This window comes from Miniopterus schreibersii (genome assembly GCF_964146895.1).
Source record: "Miniopterus schreibersii genome assembly, chromosome: 3".
NCBI classification, from domain to species: domain Eukaryota; kingdom Metazoa; phylum Chordata; class Mammalia; order Chiroptera; family Miniopteridae; genus Miniopterus; species Miniopterus schreibersii.
The window spans coordinates 11,459,945-11,479,341 of record NC_138103.1 but is presented as its reverse complement, the minus strand read 5'-3'; the positions used below and the strand labels follow the sequence as shown (position 1 = coordinate 11,479,341).

Here is a 19,397-nt window from a genome sequence, read left to right as displayed (position 1 = left end):
CCACACCTCTCGCGTGTGGCCACGCCCTTGGAGCTCCGCCCCTGTCGCCGGGATTCCACCCCGCAGGACTCCGAACCCCAATGATCCTTCAGCAGCCCCTGGAACGAGGTCCCCCGAGTCGGGCCCAGCGCGACTCGCGGGCTGCCTTGGGGGCGCCCCGGGGCCTGGACGCGAGGTGTGTGTTGGGGGGCCCTGGGTGGGCTTAGCCCAGGGGTGGAGGAGATTTGGCTGAGGACTCAGGGCTTGTCGTAGAATGACACACGGTGGGGCAAATCAGCAGGACGTGGGCATGAGCTGAGACAGGTTTGGAGACTTCCAAGGCAGGCTGCTGGATGGCCCGGAAGAGTGGGGATGACAGGCGTCAGCTGAGAGATATGAGCCGGGGGATTCCTAGCTGACACTCCAGGCTCAGGCTGGCAGATCTGGGGTCTAGGGCCAAGAGGGTGGGGTGTACCTAGTTCTCCTTTCTTCTCAGCTCCCCTCTTGAGCACCAAACGCCTGGAGGAGGAGCTGTGAGTTTGGGGGCAGGGAAGGACTCCCAATAAGACCTGTCACTTCAGGTCCCCATCAGCCTGCCTCCCCTATGAATATCCCAGCCTATCTGCTTCCTGGTTTCTCCCCAGGGAGCCCCTGCGCAAGCAGTTCCTATCCGAGGAGAATATGGCCACCCACTTCTCTCGACTCAGCCTGCATAATGACCACCCTTACTGCAGCCCCCCTTTGGCTTTCTCACCATCTCTGCCTGCACTCAGGTAGGCACCATCCACTGTCCACTGACTGGGCCTTCTGGAGGATCACACCTCCTGGGAGCCAACCTCCAGGCCCTGCCTCATCCTGCTATTTTTAATTTCTAGTCAACCTCTGTTGTTTTTCCTCTGGGCTCCTTCGAAGGTGGAGGCAGCCCAGGAGCCCCTGGGGACCTGAACCTGGTGGGAGGTGGCTCTGCCAGGCCAGCCTCAGCCCTATGCCCTGGCTGTCATTTCCTCTTCTAGGAGCCCTTGCTCTGAACTGCTGCTCTGGCGCTACCCTGGAAACCTGATCCCTGAGGCCCTGAGGCTTCTGAGGCTGGGGGACACCCCTACCTCCCACTACCCTGCAACCCCAGCTGGGGAAATAATGGATCTCTGAGTGCTGGCAGGCAGCGCACCTGCCCACCCTCCTTCTCCCCCACAACAGGGGAGACTAACACCCCCGTGAAGGGACCAGCTACCCTGCTTTTCCGCCATACTAGGCCTTTGAGCACCAAGACCTTCCCCCAACAGAGGAAGACACTGAGCCTGGGGTAGGAGGGGCAGTAGCATGGAAAGGGAGGCATTCTCCCCCACCCCCCAGAACTGAATAAAGATTGCCGAGCAGATGATATCTTCAGTCTGGAACCTGGGGCCTTTGGGAAGAGAGGGTAAGGCTGGGGCACTAGATGCTGGGGTTTCTCTTCCAGATCCCTGGAAAACGGTCAGGGCCTGGCCAGGTCCTGGCAGGCTGGGCTCAGGCATTGAGAATGTATGAGTCAGAGCCTCACCCCCGCCCCCGCGACTGACTCACTCCTCCAGCTCTGGGAAGTCTTGCTGGGGAATCATGCCACTCTCCAATCCATTTAAAGTTAAAGATTCTTTTATTAATAAATTCTCCCTCCCCTCCAAACTTTCTACCCAAAATAAATATCTCCCCCCCATTTGAGGGTTGGGGGGGCAGTGTCTCAGGGCCAGCCCCCTAGAGGGCCAGCCCCCTAGTGTTAGGAACAGGTCCCTAACCCCCAGGCTGAGACCCCAGTGCTGGGATTGCAGCACATCTGAGTAGGTGGGACCTAGTGTTTTATCTGTCCCTCACTTCAGCCTGACCCCCCAAGCCATGGGGACAGGGGACCCTTGTGCAAATGTTGCAGTTCCTAGTGTCAGACATCTGGTGTGAGCCAGCCTGGTTCTGCTTTCCTGTCCTGGAGCCAGAGACAGGGCAGTCAGATACCTTCAAAGGCTCCTCTGAAGCCTGGATCCAGGCCTCAGAAGTAGTTCACCTGTCCCCCACCCCTGCACACCCTTGTGATGCAAGCAGCCTGGCTCTGGCTGTCTGGGAGGCAGGGCTGGCTCCAGAATGAATGAATGAATGAAGAGTGTGTACAGTACAGCCTTCTGCTGACCAGGGACGCTCATTGTCACTGGATCAGCGCCACGCCAGGACAGCCCTCCCCGCCGGTCTCCTCGATGGGGGCTGCAAGATAACAAGAGGGGTCATCAAGAGCTGAGGAGATGTTGAGGAGTGATGGGGGGTGGGGAGGCCAGGGCACACTTACTGGTAAACTTCTCTCTCCGGCGGCACCGTCTCCAAACCAGGAAGCCGGAAAGCAGCCCCAGGACAAGGGCTAGGCTGAGGGCGCCCCCCAAGATGGGCCACAGCAGCCCAAAGGAAGTTGAAGGGACCCCAGCGCCTGCAGGCAGGACTCAGAGTCAGACCTTGCCCCTCTCTGGACCAGCCCCACCATCTAGATCTGAGCCTCAAGTCTTTCCCCTACCGTGGCTCCTACCCGGATTGGAGCCCCTTCCCCACTCGCCTCCCACGTTAATTCGCCAGATCTGAAGCCACCTGCTCCCCTCTCTATCCCAGCAACTCTTTCCCTCATTCTGGGGCCCGCTGGCCCAGTCTGGCCCTGCCCCCCACTCACAGCCCAGGCAGAAGTCGCTCTGCGGTAGCACTCGACACGACTCGCAGTCCATGCACTTGTCGAGGTCCGAGCTCCAGGAGCGGCCGCGGGAGCAGGGAGTGGTGCCTGGGGAAGGGGGTCAGAGGCTGGGGGTGGAGCACGGCTATTCTGGGGGCTGAGGTCAGGGTCGGCCGGCTCGTATAACGTGAGTCACCGGCGCCCTCCTCCCCCATTCCTCACAGGTGACCGCACCGCCCGCCCTCCAGAGATACTGCCGCGAGGGGCGGGGGGAAGGGGGGCTGTAGGGCGGAAGGCTGGGGGGGGTCAGGTCTCCGAAACACCACCCCCCGCCGCCGCCGCCGCCGCCGCCGCCGCCGGCGGGTGACTCATTCCTGGGCACCGGGCCCGACCCCGGTTCCTCCCCCCCCCCCCGCATAGCTGGGCACTGAAATCACCGGATGGAAGGGGGCACCCCACATGGTATGGGGGACACAGACCCCTTGCCTCTCGACACCCCACCGCGACTCCGGTCACTGCGGCTGGGCAAGCCCGGTATTGACCAGGCTGGGGGGCTGCCCCTCACGGGAGGAGACACACTGCCTTCAAACTTCCTTTCTCCACTTCCGAGTTCGAGTTGGACAAGCGGGAAACTGAGGCCAGGGCTGGGAATGAAGCTCGGATCGAGATGGAACCTCCCCTGGCCTGGGAGCTCGGTGTCTGGAAACTACCTGACCCCCGATCTCATGTACCCCCAGTTCTGCCCCCTCCTCTAGTCCCCCAAAGCTGGCTCCCCGCTCCCCGGCCGGGGATTCCCCGGCCCTCACACCCCCAGCCCCAGCCCAGCCCCAGCCCGGCGCCCGGCGTACCTGACACCGGCTCCCCCGCCGCCAAGCACAGCAGCGCCAGCCCGAGCCCCAGGACGAGCAGCCGCAGCTGAGAGCTCAGAAGGAGAAGCGCCATAGCGCGCGTCCCGCGGCCGCAGCGGTCTGAGACCGCCGCTAGACGCCGGGACAGACAACTTTGGCCGGACCCGCCCCCGCCTTCCGGGGCGGCCCCCTCGCCTGAGCCTGCCCAGCGGCTCGCCCCGGGACGCCCCGCCCCGTCGGGCCCGCTAAATTCAGTCACCAGCACTGCGAGCACCGTAAGCATGCGCGCTGTGGGGACCTAGCCCGGACACTGATTTGGCTGTCCCCTCGGTGCTCAAGTCCTGGAGGGGGATGGGGCAGTGTGTGTGTGTGGGGGTGGGATCAGACACGAAACCACACATCGCAACTTTATTAATGACACCGGGGGTATAATAACAGCATAAAAATACTGATAATCTGTCCTTAAATTTCTACCTTAGGACATAGTTACCTAGTAAAATGCGGGCTTGTTGTTTCCATTTTGCAGAGTGTGAAACTGAGGCTCGGGAAGGTGGCGGAGCAGGGACCCAAATTCCGTTTGGCACCACGCCCTGCGCCCTGACTCACTGCGGGCCCCCACGTCAGCCTCTGATGTCCCCTCACCCGGGCCAGTTGCGGGGGCAGCAGCCCCAGTCTCAAGCCTCAGGACTGACGAGGTTGGAAACCTCGCGCCCCCAGTGGTCTGGACTGGGGTCTCTGCCCCTCCCAGGGGCGGTGGTCGAGTGACGTCACTGTCTCTTTAAGACCCCGTCTCCGCCCCTTCCCCACACTCGCGGCTCTTACGAATCTCTGCGGGGTCCTACCTGCTCAGGTGAGCCTGGGGCAGTGTGCGTGCTGGGGAGGAGGAGGTGGGTGCCTCGGGGAACGGGGTGCAGGGGGCGGGCAGCTTGGAGAACCTGGACTGGTCTTCTGGCGAGGCCCCGGCGGGGGGTAGATAGGGTCCCTCGGCGCTCGAAAACGGCTAAATGCCCCTCCTCTCTTCCCCTAGGACAAAGGCTCCGAAACCCGGGCGCCCCTCCCCCACCTGCGCTGCTCTGCGGGTCTGCCGCCCCTCCCCCTCACCTGAGCGGGCAGACCCTGGGCCCGCGCCGCCATTAAACTATCCCGCGCGCTCGGCTCCCAGGCTGGTGGGGGACTGAGGACACCCACCTTCGGGCTGGACTCCGAAGGGAAGTAGGGATCGAGAGCGGGAAGGGGCGCCCTAGGACCGAGGGGAGCCCATAGTGTGTGTAAAAGGAATGGGTCGAGGGCAGGGGAGAAGCGCTGGGTAAACGGGACTGAGACGAACGAGGGCTGCCCACCCCGTCCGATCTCCCTGGAGGTCTTCAGCTCGTACCCAATGGGTGCAAATGAAAAGTGAGTGGAGAGTCTCCCCTCTGGTCACACGGCCGGGCTGGTGCTAGGCTTAAGTCCAAGACGTTGCACAGAACCTTTGGGCAATGGAGAACCACAACAGGAACCTGGACAGAACTGACCCGGGTGGAGACCTCCAACGCGAAGTGGGATGTGAGGGGAGACAGGTGCAGGGGGCTGCTGTGAAGGAACTGGCTCACTGGGTAGACCCCAAGGATTTTAGCTCCTTTTAGGGAAGTTGTGTCCTGGGAGGATGGCATTTGGGGCAAGAATACACAAGAAAATTTCCCCCACCTGGGGGGGGGATGCTCTCTGGCCTCAAAGGGAGGGCAGAAGAGTGGGACCCAGGGAGGCAGCCAGTGGCCTGAGAGAAGGAAGTGCTTTTGGGTAGGAGTGCCCACCTCCCCAATCTCTCCTGCCCCTCCAAGGTTTGGATGGGGCTGGGCTGGGCTGAGCAGAGGCAGGCCAGGTGGGCCACGCAGAACACAAGATCTTTAAGATCGAACTGGTAACCACCTGCCTGAGGTACAGAACCATGTTGGGGTGAGGGGTTTGGACCCTCCTGTTGGGTGGTGGAAGGAAGCTTGGCTCTCTGATCTTGATGACTTTGAGATTGAAACTCAATCGCTAGAGCCAACCTTCCATCTGTACGTACGCCCTGCGGAAAACACCTGCAGACTTCGCTCTGTTGCTTCATCATGCCCTTTTTGTCACTTTGCTGTTTGATAAAATGTACCCATAGTGGCTGAGGCCAGGGACTAGCACTTGCTTAGGCTTTATATTATCTTTCATTTGTACTCAAAAAATCCAGGACTAGCTGGCTTACTTACTCACCATTGTAAGCCAGTGCCGATCACATAACTAGGGAAAAAGAAATATATGCTAAAGCATTAATGCTCATTTTGCCCATGAGAAAATGAGGCTCTGGGACAGGACATGGTATCCCAACTTCTAGGTTTTCTGTGTGGTTTTCTGTGTGGCCATGGCACATGGCATGAGGCTTAGCACTCATTGGGAGTGGGGAATCTGGCCAGCTGTTCTTAATATTACTGTGTTCTGTCCCCAGTGCAGCTCCTTTCAGCCTCAACCTCGCCATGGCCTCTGCTGGTCTGCAAATCCTGGGGATCGTCCTGACGTTGCTTGGATGGGTGAATGCTCTGGTGTCCTGCGCCCTACCCCTGTGGAAGGTGACCGCCTTCATCGGCAATAGCATTGTGGTGGCCCAGGTGATATGGGAGGGGCTGTGGATGTCCTGTGTGGTACAGAGTACAGGCCAGATGCAGTGCAAGGTATACGACTCAATGCTGGCACTGCCCCAGGACCTGCAGGCTGCCCGAGCCCTCTGCATCATCACCCTCCTCATTGCCCTGGTGGGTCTGCTGATCTACCTCGGTGGGGCCAAGTGTACCACCTGTGTGGAGGACAAGGACTCCAAGGCCCGACTGGTGCTCACCTCTGGGATTATCTTTGTCATCTCAGGGGTCCTGACTCTGATCCCCATCTGCTGGACGGCCCATGCTGTCATCCAGGATTTCTACAACCCTCTGGTGGCAGAGGCCCAAAAGCGGGAGCTGGGGGCCTCCCTCTACCTGGGCTGGGCAGCTTCAGGCCTTTTGTTGCTGGGTGGGGGGCTCCTGTGCTACACCTGCCCCTCTGGGGGGTCCCGGGGCTCCAGCCATTACCTGGCCCGATACTCAGCATCTGCCCCGCGAGCCAACTCTCAGGGGCCCTCTGAATACCCCACCAAGAATTACGTTTGATGTGGGTAGGGGAATGGGAACTCCCTTGACCATGGAGCTTACCCCATGAGCTGGAGTCATCAGATGCATGACAGTTTCTGGGTTGCTTTTATCTTGTTTTTCCTTTTTATTGGGCAAGGGAGATATTTTTCTTTTAATCCATTTGATAAACACCGAACCAAGAAGAAACTCAGTCTCTCACCTGGGTTCTGCTGCTGGCATTTCTCACCTTTGGATGATGAAACCAAGAAGGCAGCACTTCAGAGTTTCTGGATCTTTCTCCACCTTGGACATCCCCATCTTAGAGGCCAACCTGGAGCTGTGGCCCTTGGGTGAAGGCTGCTTGCTGGCCAGGTGCTTTGTGACAAAAGGTGCTTTGATGGTCTGTCCCCAAGAGTTCCTGCTGCTGTTGGGGCAGGGCCTCCCTGGGCTTCCAGGGATAAGCCCTGCCTTGTTGGTAAGGCCTCTGGAACTCCAAAGGCTCTTGAGCCTCAAGTAGCCTTGAGAAGAGCAGGTGATAAGTTACCAAAAAGCGCCTACCTCCAAAGATTTCTGACCTCTGGCTCTTCCATCCTTTCCCAGAGTTGCTTCCCAGCCATGCTGTAGACCCCTGACCTTCTCATCTCCAGGCTCTGCACACTTCTGCCATGCCACACCCACACTCACCAGTTTTTACTAAATAAAGTGTGTTTCGTTTTGTTACTTGCCATTGGTGTTGCTGGGAGGCTGTTGAGTTCCAACCTGGTGTAAAGTGAACATGGGAGACTCGCCTCCATTGTTGCTCACCTGCCTAGCATGGCCTAAGTGGGGTTACTCACAGGGCAGGACCTGGAGCAGACCTTGGCCTGATAGCCCTGGTGTTCCCTGCCCAATCACAGATCAAGGCAGCTGGAGGCACAAATATTCTTTATTCAGGGAACTCAGGGGTGGGGACAGGGGGTGGGCTGGGCACTTCTGGCCTGAAGGAGACTGGTTTCTCCCGGAGGGCCTGGCCTGGGTCTCTGAATGCTGTTGGTGGGTGGCCAGACTAGAGGGGACCAGCTCCAGGGCAGGCAAGGCATAATCTCCTTGTTTGAGCCAAGGAGTACTGCCCTTCGGGTAAGGCCCAGGTTCCAGGGGCAGGGGAGGCCTCAGGAAGGGGAGGAGAGCCAACCTATGTCCTGGAAGCGGAAGAAAGCAACTGGTTAGGGGAGTTGGGCAGCCAGGAGGTGGGGACTCCATTGAGGAGGGTCTGGGCTCAGCCAAGCCATCTTGAGATGAGCCCAGCAGCCAGACTGGAGCTCCTAGAAAGTAGGTTTCACCTGGGGAAGGGTTTGATGGTAGAAGGCAGGGGTTAGAGAGGGCATTCAGCAAAAAGTCAAGGCTCTGAGCAGCCTCCGGAGACACTCTCCACCTCATACATAGTCCCTCTTGTCCATCCCAGAGGTGCCCGAGCGGGAGGGGATGGAGTAGCCCAGCCTGGGTCCTCGTGGCCGGTCGATCTGGGGCGGGGGGCATGTGCAGCAGAGGAGGCCCCCGCCCAGCATGAGCAGGGCAGATGCTGCCCAGCCCAGATAGAGGGAGGCCCCCAGCTCCCGCTTGAGGGCTTCAGCCACCAGGGGGTTGTAGAAGTCCTGGATGATGGCGTGGGCCGTCCAGCAGATGGGGATGAGAACCAGGATGCCTGAGAGAAGGAGGATGACGCCCGCTGTGAGCACAATGCGGGCTTTTGCACCTTCGTCCTCCACGCAGGTGGTGCACTGGGCTCCCGTAATGGCCACCAGCAGGCCGAGCAGGGCCAGGAGGAGGGCGATGACACAGAGGGCTCGGGCAGCCTGCAGGTCCTGGGGCAGTGCCAGCATTGAGTCGTACACCTTACACTGCAACTGGCCTGTGCTCTGCACCACACAGGACATCCACAGCCCCTCCCACATCACCTGGGCCACCACAATGCTGTTGCCGATGAAGGCGGTCACCTTCCACAGGGGCAGGGCACAGGACACCAGGGTCCCCAGCCAGCCCAGCACAGCCAGGGTCATGCCTAGGAGTTCTAGGCCAGCTGAAGCCATCTGTCCTCTCAGTTAGGTCTTCTCAGCCGTTGGTGGCCTGGTTACGTGAGGAGTGGGTTAGACGCTGCCAAGTAGGGGTCTTGGTGCCTGCCGGGAATGGGCAGTCAGTGTCCTCAGGCCAGGACAGTCCTCACATTTGTGAGCCTCTTGCAAGGCACCTCTTCGCTCTGTGCCCCTCACAGGTGTGTCGCCGGTCCCCGACAAACAAAATCTCACAGTCCTGCTCAGTTAAGTGGTTGGTGATCCCTCGAGGTGCCTGTCGCCCATCAGTTGCCTAGTGGCTGCTTCTCCTGCCACCCTGTAGCCACGTCCTACCACTGTCTGACTAGCTACACAGAATCTACCCTCCGACCCACCTTCAGGCTGCGGAGGGCCTTCCTTGTCCCCTCTGGCTGGCGCAGGTTCAAGATGAGCAGTGGGCCCTTGCCCGGTGCCACTTGGGGACTGCGGGCTCCTGGCCGTAGGCATGGGGCTTTTAAGGAGGAGGCAGGGGAGGAGCAGCTAGGCCAAGACTGGGGAGGCCAGTGCTATGGGGAGGAGGCGGGGCTGGGAAGGGAGGGTGGAGCTCAGGGTGGCAGGGGTGGGGGGAAGAGCATATCCTGACCAGAAAGGGGGGGGGGCATCCATGCCTGTGGGAACCCAGAGACAAAGGAATGGTGAGCCCTGGCCGGGTAGTTCACTTGGTGAGAGTGTCCTCCACACATGCCAAGGTTGCAAGTTCCATGCCCGGTCAGGGTACATACTAGAATCAACCAATAAATGCATAAATAAGTGGAACAACAAACTGATGCTTCACTCTCTCTCTCCCTTCCTCGCCATCTCTCAAAAAAAAAAAAAAAAAAAGGAATGGTAAGATTGAGGATCAGCTTGGGAGAAGAAATGAGGCTCAAACCATGACTGTTGGCTCAGGACAGAAAAGTGGGGGCGTTGAGGGGCTCAGCCCGCCTTCCTGAGCCTCCTCCGCCCCCCAGCCACCTCCCTACCCCCCCCCCAGTCCCTGCTCTCCCCCGGGCGGGTTCATTTCATCATAATGCGAACGTACCCCAGCTTTCCCAGTTCCGCGCACCCCCGCCCGCCCCTGTCCCCCGCTAGGACTCTGAGGAATTCGATCCGTCTCCAGTCTCGGCCCAGCCGCCCGGCGGCTCCCGGGGGAGAGGCCCCGCCCGCGCTGTTCCCTAGGCGACAGGTGCCTGGCGCCTAGCTCAGGTGACATCGTCCCGGCAACGGCCTAGAAAACCACCCCCTCACTTCTACCTCAGCTCAGGTATGCCCTCTCCACCTTCTCCACTGAAACTGGGGGGCCGAGCGCTAGGTCTCTAGGGGCCAGGGGATAAAGAGCCTGTTGTGAAGTGGGGGAGGCGCACTCAGGGCCTGGGGTGAAAGGAGAAGAGTAGCAGGGACAGGAGCCCTGGGCGGCGCTGAAGCTCAGGACCCCACTCTTGCCCATGGGGACTGAGTACTCTGGATGAGACGCCACGAAGGAAGCCAACAGGGGTTAGGCCCAGGTGACTCAGGTCTCCCTGAACCCTGCCTCACAGTCCTCAGGAAAGACCCTCTCCTCAAGACTCCTGGGAGCCCTGGGACTCCCTTTGGTGGGGGGCAGCCTGGGAGTCAGAGACCATGGCTCAAATCCTGCCCCACCCCACCTGGAGCAGATCATGGGAGGTCAAGGTCCCTTGGGTCAAAGACCTCTTCGAGAAACCCCCCAGAAGCACAAACATGAGCCCCTCATTTGGGGGGGGGGTCATGAACTCCCTCACTCCCCTCCCTCGGTGCTAAGAACTGAGAATTATTGTGTGAAAAGGGAGGGACTGATAAAAATTCCACTTTCCAGGATGGTTGGGAGGACTCTCAAAGGCAGCCTCCCCTGGGAGAGCCTCTCACTTCCATGCCTACTGAGGAAGACCAGAGGCCTGACTGCCCTGGGAGGAGGTGCCCTTCAACAAGTGCCCAGGAGGGCTGGGAGGACCCCACAGGCACACCTGATCACTGCACCACTCTACAAGCCTCGGGGAGGGGAGGGTGCTAGGTGCTTCCTCATCTGCTCAATAGGGCTTTATTTATAAATAATTCTTTAAAAAAATTTTTTTTAATTGATTTGAGAGAGAAAGAGAAAGAAACATCGACCCATCAACCCCGTTGTTCCACCCATTCACGCTGACTCCTGTATATGCCCTGATTAGGGATCAAACCCCAAACCCTGGCACATTTGATGCTTCAACCAACTGAGCCAGCTGGCTAGGGCTATAAATGATTCTAACTTCAGGTTGGTGCATTGCTCTGGGGATGGGTTTTAGGATATTTTAAGAAAGGTTTGCCCTAGCTGGTTTGGCTCAACGGTTAGAGCACAGGCTGGAGGACTGAAGGGCCCCAGGTTTGATTCCAGCCAAGGGCCCGTACCTCAGTTGCAGGCTCGATCCTGGCCCTGGACAGGGCTCGTGCAGAAGGCAACCAATTGATGTGTCTCTCTCACATCAATGTCTCTCTCGATGTCTCTCTCTCTCTCCCTTCCACTCTCTCTAAAAAGCAATGGAAAAAATATCCTCAGGTGAGGATTTAAAAAAAGAGAGAGAGGTTTATACTTTCATGAGAAATTCAAAGGGGTGGTTGACCCAAAAAAGCTTAAGAACCCCTAAAATGGTGAGGCCAGAGCTAAACAGTGGGTCTGCAAGTGGGCTCCTGTGGTTGGGGCTTCCTTCATGCCTGGTGCCTCCCCACAGGGCCTGGTGCCACCTCACAGGGCCACGGGGGTAGTGCTGTCTAGTAAGAGGGCCTGACCCTGGATGCCTGAGAACTGGGAGGGGAGTGCAGATAACAGCAGGCTGTGATGGGCACAGGGAATCTTGCAGCGAGTTTGGCCAGCTCCTCTAGCATCAGAGGCCTCACATTGCACAGGGAGAGGGGGTGGCTAAGAAGAAGGCCAAATAGAAGCAAGCCTTCAGTGGGCTCCCTCTACAGTGTCTGCAGGGCTGCCAGGAATCCAGCCCCACAGGTTTGGGCAGGTATCAGGCAGACTCAGAGAGCCCCTGTCTCTGGAAGGGCCCACTGACCTGCCCACAAGGCCCCCCATCCTGGGCAGCCCCAGGGCAGGGCCTTTTGTGGTCTCCAGGCCCAGTGCAAGTCTGCCGCCTGCCTTGGCCATAAGGTGACTAATTCCTCCCGATTTGCTAAGGACATTCTCGTTTGAGCACTAAGTCCTGCGTCCTGGGGAAACTGGGACAGTTGGGCCTTGCTTCCAGGGTCCTCCAGTTCCACAGGCAGCTCTGCAGCTCTAAACCCCCAACATTGTCACAGGGCCTGGGGCAGTGCTGCACACACCAGGTAATCCTAGTGGCCCAAGAAGGCACTAAGAGGACCCTCTTGTTAACTTAAGAAACATTCAAACCTGTGAAGAATTTTGTGAGTTTATTTGAGCCAAACTGCCAACACTGTGCAGGAAGCAGAATATCAACGGATTGAGATAATGCTCCTTCTGCACTTGGTTTTATTTGTTTTGTTTTTTAAAGGCTTTATCTTCTTTATTTATTTTAATCCTCACCCAAGGATATTTTTTCCATTGCTTTTCAGAGAGAATGGAAGGTGGGGAGTGGGGGGAGAGAGACATCAGTGTGAGAGAGACACACCTATTGGTTGCCTCTTGCAGGCACCCCGACCAGGGCCGGGGATCCAGCCTGCAACCGAGGTACATTCCCTTGGCCGGAATCAAACCTGGGGCCCTTCAGTTTGCGGGCAGACACTAACCACTGAGCCAAACTGGCTAAGGCTGCACTTTGTTTTATACATTACAATCAAAAGAGGAGACGTAAGTGGGTTACATGAAGTCCATTGGTGGTAGATTAGGGGAGCGGGATAAAGCAAGGTGGGGAGGGGGTGAACTTCTTGGATTGGGTAAAAAGTAAAGTGATAGACACACACTTCTTTTACTTAGGTGGGTGCAGGATAGTTAACAGTCAACAATTAACTCAATAACAATGAGGGGATTTGTGGTCTCTGCAGAGCGGTGCCTGTGCTTTGAGGGGTCCGGAAAGAGGAAAATTACTTTCACATTCCAACGATATGTTATCATAATTAAAGACTGACCTTTGTCAGAGAAGATACCAGCCTAGGACATGCCTACCCACCATAAGCTGCTTTTTTAACTTAAAAAAGTTTTAATTTCAGACCATCCTTTGTGGTTACTTTAGGTCTCTGAGTTTGCAAGGCTGCCACCACGCAGGCCTTCCCTGAGCTGGTCAGGTTAGCCTGTGGTCCCTTTTTGTCCACACTATTATTTTTAGATCTCAGCTCTTTGGCCCAAAATCTCTACACTCAAGCAGGGGAAGACACCGTGCACTACTAGGGGCTGGCCAGCCACATGGGAGGTGGATGCTCAGAGGATGAGTATATCCCCCACTTTTACTCCCACCTCCAGGGACCAGTCCTTGCCAGAGGTACCTCCAGGGTGGCCAAAGGCTTCAGCTTCCTCCCTCATGTCGCCCACTCTTCCCCGGTTTAATAAGGCACCTGCCTAGAGGGAGAGTAAAAATGGGGAAATTTGTCGGAGAAGTAGAAGAGGACCACAGGGGGTGGGGGTGGCCGAGTACAGATTCCTAGGGCACCTAGGCAAGAATGCACTTCCAGCCCTCAGCCTTCCTTGGAAAAAGGCCTGGAAGTCCCAAGACCAAACCTGGTCCACCTGGTTTTAGTTGGATCTGGAAACTGAAGGGTTAAAGTTGGAGCCTGAAGCAGGGTCTGAGAGGGGGCTGGAATGCCATTGATATGGAAAGTCAGGACTCCCACCCAGGCTAGCATTTCAATGGCACTTTAACACTTTCCCTACCCCCATCTGCCTCTGTCTTGGAAAGTGGTTGGACAGAACATTCCCCTACCTAGGGAGGAAACCCAGGCAGGGGGTGGCCCTCCACCAGCCATTTCAGGGTGTGACAGAACTGGACCTGGCCTTTGTTCCCTTGGGAGGGCCGAAGGCAGGGAGGCTCAGGTCGGCAGAAGAATCCAAAGCCCCATCATCTATCTTACTCTTTTTTTAAAAAAATTTTCTCACCTGAGGGTATGCTTTTTATTGATTTTAGAGAGAGGAAGGGAGAGCGAGAGGAGAGAAACATCATTGGTTGCCTTCCATATGCTTCCCGGCCAACCCCGCAACCTGGGTATGTGACCTGACTGGGAATCAAACCTGCCACCTTTTGGTGTAAGGGATGACACTCCAACCAACAGAGCCACACTGGCCAGGGCATCTATCTCACTCTTATAGAGGAAGTGTGTGCCAATGATAAAGAAGAATTAGTGGTCACCATAGCCACCGTGGTGCTAGGAATGGTCTTGGGTGGGCTTAGGGGCTGCACAGCCCTCAGAGTACCACCTACTGCTTTGGGGAGGCACTCGAGCCCCCCCTCCCCCTTGTAGTGCAGATAGAAAAGCCTGTCCAGGTTCTTCCTGAGCCAAAATGTGTGGCTTAAACTTTGAGGTCCCATAAAAATTCTCACCAGGCCCTGGCCAGCGTTGCTCAGCAGTTGGACATTGGCCAACTGCTGAAGGGTCTTGGGTTCGATTCCTGGTCAAGGGCATGTACCTGGGGTACAGGTTTAATTCTCAGCCTCGATGTTTCTCTCTCCTCCTACCCACACCCTCCACCTCCCTCCCACTCTACCTAAAAATAATGGAAAAAATATCTTCCAGTGAGGATTAACAAAATAATAATAATAATAAATTCTCACCAGTTTTACAACCCCAATTTTCCAGACATAGAAACAAGCTAAGGAAATGTGGCCTAAGTACATGTGAGTGAAACAGGACAAGCCTGATGCAACACCAGACCCTGACTTCAGAGCCAGCTCTTTGCCCAGCGCCAAGGGGAGGTGCAGGGTAAGCTGGGCCTCCTGGTGCCCTTCTCTGAGGGCAGCACAGCAGGGCAGTCCTGTGGCTGAGACTCACATGTGCCACCCCACTTGTATCCCACCCTAGAGCCAGCAATCCCCTCCTCCCCAACCACTCCTAGAGACTCCCTATGCCTGGAAATATCTGCAGAGAGCCACACCTGCATCTGATGCCACAAAACAACCACCCTCCACCCTGGCTCACTTTCACCACATTTGTGTCCCTGAAGCAGAGAGCACCAGTGTTTGCTAGCCACCTGCAGCAGGCAGCTTACTGGACTCTGGGCCAGACCTGGTGTCAGGGCCTCACTGGGCAAGTCACAGCTGCCCTAATCTCAGGTGCCTCCTGGCTGTAAAATGAGGGAGAAGTCTGCCCTGCTTACCTCCAGAGTCACCAAAGGCATTTGCCCAGGCTGCCAGCCCCTCATATACCTTGGGGATCACTACAGGTATTGACAAGTGTATTTTGTCAAGAGCATAATGGTGGTTTCACTTGTAAACCTGGGCAGACTCCATTGATAGGGTAGCAATTAACTTTATCATCAGTTGTAATTGTCAGCTTTCAACCAGCAGCAGTTATCCAGCTGGAGTTTTGAAGGTGGGTTGTCCTCTCCCCAAAATTGTCTTCTTGACTGATACACATGGTCTTGTCCTTCCTGCTTACTGCCCGATCCTTAGCTGAGAGGAGAGGAAGGCTACAGGATCTAAAGAGGGTAGAGGAAGCAGCAGGCCAGCAAGAATGAGAAGTTGGCCATAATTCAACAAAGGGGAAAGACCATCAATTTTCTTCCTGTACCACTGAGAGCTATATCATGGTACTAGTGCCTTAGGCTCCTGCCAGGGGACTCCAAGGGCACCCAAGGCTCCAGGTCAACAAGGGATAGAGCCTGAAACACAGCAAGGGAAGCTGGGAAGACAGCTCAGGAGATGGGCTGGCCCCTTAGGGGGGAGGACACTACCTATATGGATTGGATGGTGGCTCCCAATGCTGGGTGGCCCTAAGCCCTGGAACCTGTATGATCTTATTTGAAAAAAGGATCTTTGCAGATGTAATTAGGTTAAGAATCTCAAGATGAGATCATTCAGGACTTAGGGTGGGCCGTATATCCCATGACAGGTGTCACCAGAAAAAAAAAAACAGAGAGATTTGAGACACAGACACAGGGCAGAAGGCCCTGTGAAAATGGGGGCAGAGACTGGAGTGATTTGGCCACAAGCCAAGGAAGGCCAGGAGCCACCAGAAGCTGTACAACGCAAGGGAGGATCCTCCCCTTGACCCTTGGTAGGGAACACAGCCCTGATTTTGACTTCTGGCTTCCAGAGCTAGGAAAGAATAAATTTCTGTTGTTTTAAACCACCCAGCTTGTGGTGATTTGCTACAGCAGTCACAGGAAACTCATACACTGCCTTTCTTGCTGATAGGTCCCAGGATCTCAGAGGTCCCCCAAGGTCAAGTTGGCTTTGTGATACTGCTCCTGAGTTGCTACAGAAGTGCCCATTGAGATAGGACGTCTGCCTGGTTACCTGAGCCCAAGCTACCGAGTAACAAAGAGAACTTTATTCTGAGTTGTAGTATGCTGGGGAGAAACTGGCAGGGTGGCAGTGGAAAGCAGGTGAAGACGGGGAAAGAACAGGGGCTTCCTCTCATGACTCACCGTGGAAGCTTTCCTGTCTCTTGGGGATGACTTCACAACCCTTGCTCCAGGTCCCAGTATCGATTGTCCATCAACACTGCTATTTCCCTGGTGTACCCAGGCCCTCGGGTCCCCTGGATCTATTTCAGTTGAAAGTATGACTTAAGATTTGGAAGGCAGGATCTGAGTTTCCAAGAAGCCATACGAACCTAAGCAGAGGAGAGCCTTAGCAGTGGCATCCAAACCCTTCCTCAACCTCTTCTCCAGTTACCACCTTCGGAACCACCTCAGACACCCTCAGTCTCCCAGATCAGCCAACACCGGTTTTGTTTGTTTAACCCTCACTTGAGGATATTTTTCCATTGCTTTTCAGAGAGAATGGAAGGGAGAAAGAGATAGAAACACCAATGTGGAAGAGAAATACTGATTGGTTGCCTCCCACATGCACCTGGACCAGGGTGGGGACTGAGCCTGCAACCGAGGTGAGTGCCCTTGTCCAGAATCTAACCGAGACCCTTCAGTCCTCGGCCCGATGCTCTAACCACGGAACAAAACCAGCCAGGGCCCAACAAGGTTTTTAGACTTTAAAACAACTAAAATAACTCCTTATTGCCGGACAACCATGAGCTCCCAAATTCATTGAATTATTCCACCAAGGTGGAGGCTGCCAACCACCTGGCCAACCTGTATCTGTGAGCCTCCTACACCTGCCTCTCTCTGGGCTTCTATTTCTACCATGACAATGTGGCTTTGGAGGGCCTAGACCACTTCTTCCACGAGCTGGGAGTTGGCTGAGGAGAAGCTTGAGGGCACGGAGCTTATCTTAAAGATGCAAAACCAGCGCAGTGGCAAGTTCTCTTCCAGGGCGTGCTGAAGCCTTCCCAGGATGAGTGGGGTAAAACTCAGGACGTCATGGGAGCCACCACGGCTCTGGAAAAGAACCTAAACCAGGCCCTTTTGGATCTGCGTGCCCCATGTTCTACTGGCACAGACCCTCAGCTCTGTGACTTCCTGGAGAACCACTTCCTAGATGAGGTGAAACTTAGCAAGAAGATGGGTGACCGTAGTCTGACTAACTCCACAGGCTGGCTGGCCCCGGCTGGGCTGGGGAAGTGTCTCTTGGAAGGGCTCACCCTCAAGCACCACTAGGAGCCTTTGGAGCAGAGGCCTTTGCCAGCCCCTCTGCACCCCCCTGGTGTCTGGCTTTGGCCTGAGCCACTCCCTGAAACCACTAGGCATCCTTTTAACCACCCTGGAGCCCTCTCCCACGCACTGGACCAAATGGAAACAACAAAGTTTTTTGCAGCAAAAAAGAAAAGAAAATGAGACATTCTGAGTACCTTAGTTAAAGCACTTAAACTTATGTTTCATTTCTTCAAGCCACGTGCTGTGGGCCCCGAGCCCCACCCGCCCTGATTACCAGCCAGCTTATCAGCACGGGATGAGTTACATTCTCAAATAACCAGGCAAGAGGCTTGCTACAGAGCAGGAAGAGAAAATGGAATAAACGAGTTTATTTTCAGACTTGCTGCTTTCTCCCCCAGACCTGGGCTTCTCCCCGCCCACTCCCCTCTTCCCCACTCAGGGCGCGGACCCACACCTCCTGAATCTGCCCGTGGGGCAGGCGGCGAGGAGCACAGCCCTGTGTCCGGGGGGCTGCCTACCCACCCGTCGGCCGGAGGGCCCGGCTGTCAAATGGGCGGCGACAGGAAGAAGTGCGGCGGCGGCAGATGAGGCGGCAGGGGCGGGGGGAAAGGCGGTAGCGGCCAGGGGTCGCGGGGCGCGGGCGGCGCCAGCAGGCTGAAGGGCGAGGGCCGCGTGGGCAGCGGCGGCAGCGGTTGCGGCGGCGGCTCGGCTACGAGCGGCGGGCGGCCGCGCGCGCCCACCGGCCCCGGGGTGGCAGCGATCGCGGTCTCCGGCAGCGGCGGCAGCGGCAGGTGCGCGGCCGGCGGCGCGGGCGCAGGCAGGCGGGGCAGGTTCTGCAGGGCAAGAGCAGCGGCGGGCGGCGCGGGAACGTAAGCTTCGGGAGGCAACTCGGGCAGCGTCAGGTAGGCACCGGGGCCCCAGGGAGTCAGCGGCTCGGGCCGCAGCGGGAGCGCGGGCAGCGGCGGCAGCTCGGCCAGGGCTAGCGCCGAGGACGGCGGCGGCCCGGGCCGCAGGTCGGGAGGAAGGTCAGGGAGCGGCAGGTGCGGCAGGGTCGGCGCGGGCGGCGGGGTCAGCGATAGGGACGCACGGGCCCGGCCCAGCCGCGAGTGGGCGCGGGGGAGCCGCGGGTGCGAGCGGGAGCGGGAGAGTCGCGCCGCCAGCTTGCTCGTCGTGGTCGCCGCCGCGGTCGCCACCGCGCCAGGGCTCGGCTTGCGCCGCCCGCCGGGGCCTCTTTCCTCGGCTGGAAGCCACGCGGTGTCCAGCGGAGCGGCCGGCCAATCAGAGCAGTGCGCCAACTCTTTCCAGCCAATCAAGAGACAATGCGCTGACGGTCTACGCGTCTTTCTCGCTGGCGGGCACGAGCTACCTACCACTGGCAGCCAATCAGAGGCAGCAGCGCTGTCTCCGTCCAGCCAATCACTGTGTCCCCGGGTGCCTCACGTTCCAATGCCTACTCTCCCTGTGACCAGGCACTGCACACGCGCGGAGGGCGCCCCCACCTGGCCTGAGGGTCCACTGAGCAGCTGCAAACCCCTCGGCCAACCCCGCCCCGCCCCTCTGCGGAGGCCCATGAAGAGTGTGACTCTCCTCTTTCAGGTTTGCCCTTGGTGATTAACGGACTGATGTGCCTGCGTGTGGGTCAAGATCTATGCAGATTTCCATTGTTACCTTACAGAAAAGATAAAACTATATTAATTGTGCCCTGACTTGTGTGGCCCAGTTTGTTAGAGCGTCGTCCTGTGTCCCAAAGGGCCGCGGGTTGGAATCCCAGTCAGAGCACATACCCAGTTTGCAAGTTTGATCCCCAGTAAGGTGCAAATGGGAGGCAACGGACGATGTTTCCCTCTCTTTGTCCTAAAATCAATGAAAAACATATCCTTGGGTGAGGATTTTTTTTTAAAATTAAAATTATATTAATTCAAAAGCAAAGCTTGACTGACATGTAGCATTTGTTAACATTGCTAAGAAAAGTTGTAAATGACAGATGGGTGAGAATCATAAAAATGATCCATCTATTTAAAATTGGAATATAAAAACCTTTATAACAATATTAGAACATTTCTA

General features: G+C 56.9%; 4 protein-coding genes and 1 pseudogene across 6 annotated transcripts; 3 read left to right on the top strand and 2 right to left on the bottom strand.

Moving 5' to 3' along the window:
* Positions 1–7: 7 nt before the first annotated feature.
* HCFC1R1 (host cell factor C1 regulator 1) lies at positions 8–1,638 on the top strand. The gene is made up of 3 exons (XM_081131286.1): positions 8–175; positions 624–752; positions 993–1,638. The coding sequence occupies exons 1-3, from the start codon at positions 81–83 to the stop codon at positions 1,126–1,128; spliced, it is 360 nt and encodes a 119-aa protein (XP_080987412.1). The 5' UTR covers positions 8–80; the 3' UTR covers positions 1,129–1,638.
* On the bottom strand, positions 1,594–3,655 carry TNFRSF12A (TNF receptor superfamily member 12A). The gene is made up of 4 exons (XM_081131285.1): positions 3,502–3,655; positions 2,657–2,761; positions 2,288–2,422; positions 1,594–2,205 (listed from the first exon to the last, which is right to left on the bottom strand). The coding sequence occupies exons 1-4, from the start codon at positions 3,593–3,595 to the stop codon at positions 2,150–2,152; spliced, it is 390 nt and encodes a 129-aa protein (XP_080987411.1). The 5' UTR covers positions 3,596–3,655; the 3' UTR covers positions 1,594–2,149.
* A 104-nt stretch (positions 3,656–3,759) lies between these two features.
* On the top strand, positions 3,760–7,339 carry CLDN6 (claudin 6). 2 transcript variants are annotated; one of them, XM_081132846.1, is made up of 3 exons: positions 3,760–3,776; positions 4,028–4,351; positions 5,960–7,339. In XM_081132846.1, exon 3 carries the CDS (start codon positions 5,988–5,990, stop codon positions 6,651–6,653), a length of 666 nt encoding a protein of 221 aa, XP_080988972.1. In that variant the 5' UTR covers positions 3,760–3,776; positions 4,028–4,351; positions 5,960–5,987; the 3' UTR covers positions 6,654–7,339. The 2 variants fall into 2 exon arrangements, with proteins under 2 accessions (XP_080988972.1, XP_080988973.1); XM_081132847.1 differs by lacking the exon at positions 3,760–3,776 and having other exon boundaries at positions 4,293–4,351; positions 5,965–7,339.
* A 189-nt stretch (positions 7,340–7,528) lies between these two features.
* Positions 7,529–9,100, bottom strand: CLDN9 (claudin 9). Its single transcript, XM_081132558.1, has one exon. The coding sequence runs from the start codon at positions 8,678–8,680 to the stop codon at positions 8,027–8,029; it is 654 nt and encodes a 217-aa protein (XP_080988684.1). The 5' UTR covers positions 8,681–9,100; the 3' UTR covers positions 7,529–8,026.
* Positions 9,101–16,809: 7,709 nt separating this feature from the next.
* On the top strand, positions 16,810–17,336 carry LOC308554489 (ferritin light chain pseudogene; annotated as a pseudogene). The gene has a single exon. The product of its transcript is annotated as a ferritin light chain pseudogene (transcript).
* Positions 17,337–19,397: the final 2,061 nt, after the last annotated feature.

Bases quoted from the DNA above. Each gene is read 5' to 3' on its own strand.
- HCFC1R1 (XM_081131286.1), top strand. From the start codon at position 81: ATGATCCTTCAGCAGCCCCTGGAACGAGGTCCCCCGAGTCGGGCCCAG. The intron at 176-623 runs GTGTGTGTTGGG...GTTTCTCCCCAG, and splicing joins CCCCGGGGCCTGGACGCGAG to GGAGCCCCTGCGCAAGCAGT. The intron at 753-992 runs GTAGGCACCATC...TTCCTCTTCTAG, and splicing joins CCATCTCTGCCTGCACTCAG to GAGCCCTTGCTCTGAACTGC.
- TNFRSF12A (XM_081131285.1), bottom strand. From the start codon at position 3,595: ATGGCGCTTCTCCTTCTGAGCTCTCAGCTGCGGCTGCTCGTCCTGGGG. The intron at 2,762-3,501 runs GTACGCCGGGCG...CCCCTTCCCCAG, and splicing joins GGCGGGGGAGCCGGTGTCAG to GCACCACTCCCTGCTCCCGC. The intron at 2,423-2,656 runs GTGAGTGGGGGG...TCCTGCCTGCAG, and splicing joins GAGCGACTTCTGCCTGGGCT to GCGCTGGGGTCCCTTCAACT.
- CLDN6 (XM_081132846.1), top strand. From the start codon at position 5,988: ATGGCCTCTGCTGGTCTGCAAATCCTGGGGATCGTCCTGACGTTGCTT.
- CLDN9 (XM_081132558.1), bottom strand. From the start codon at position 8,680: ATGGCTTCAGCTGGCCTAGAACTCCTAGGCATGACCCTGGCTGTGCTG.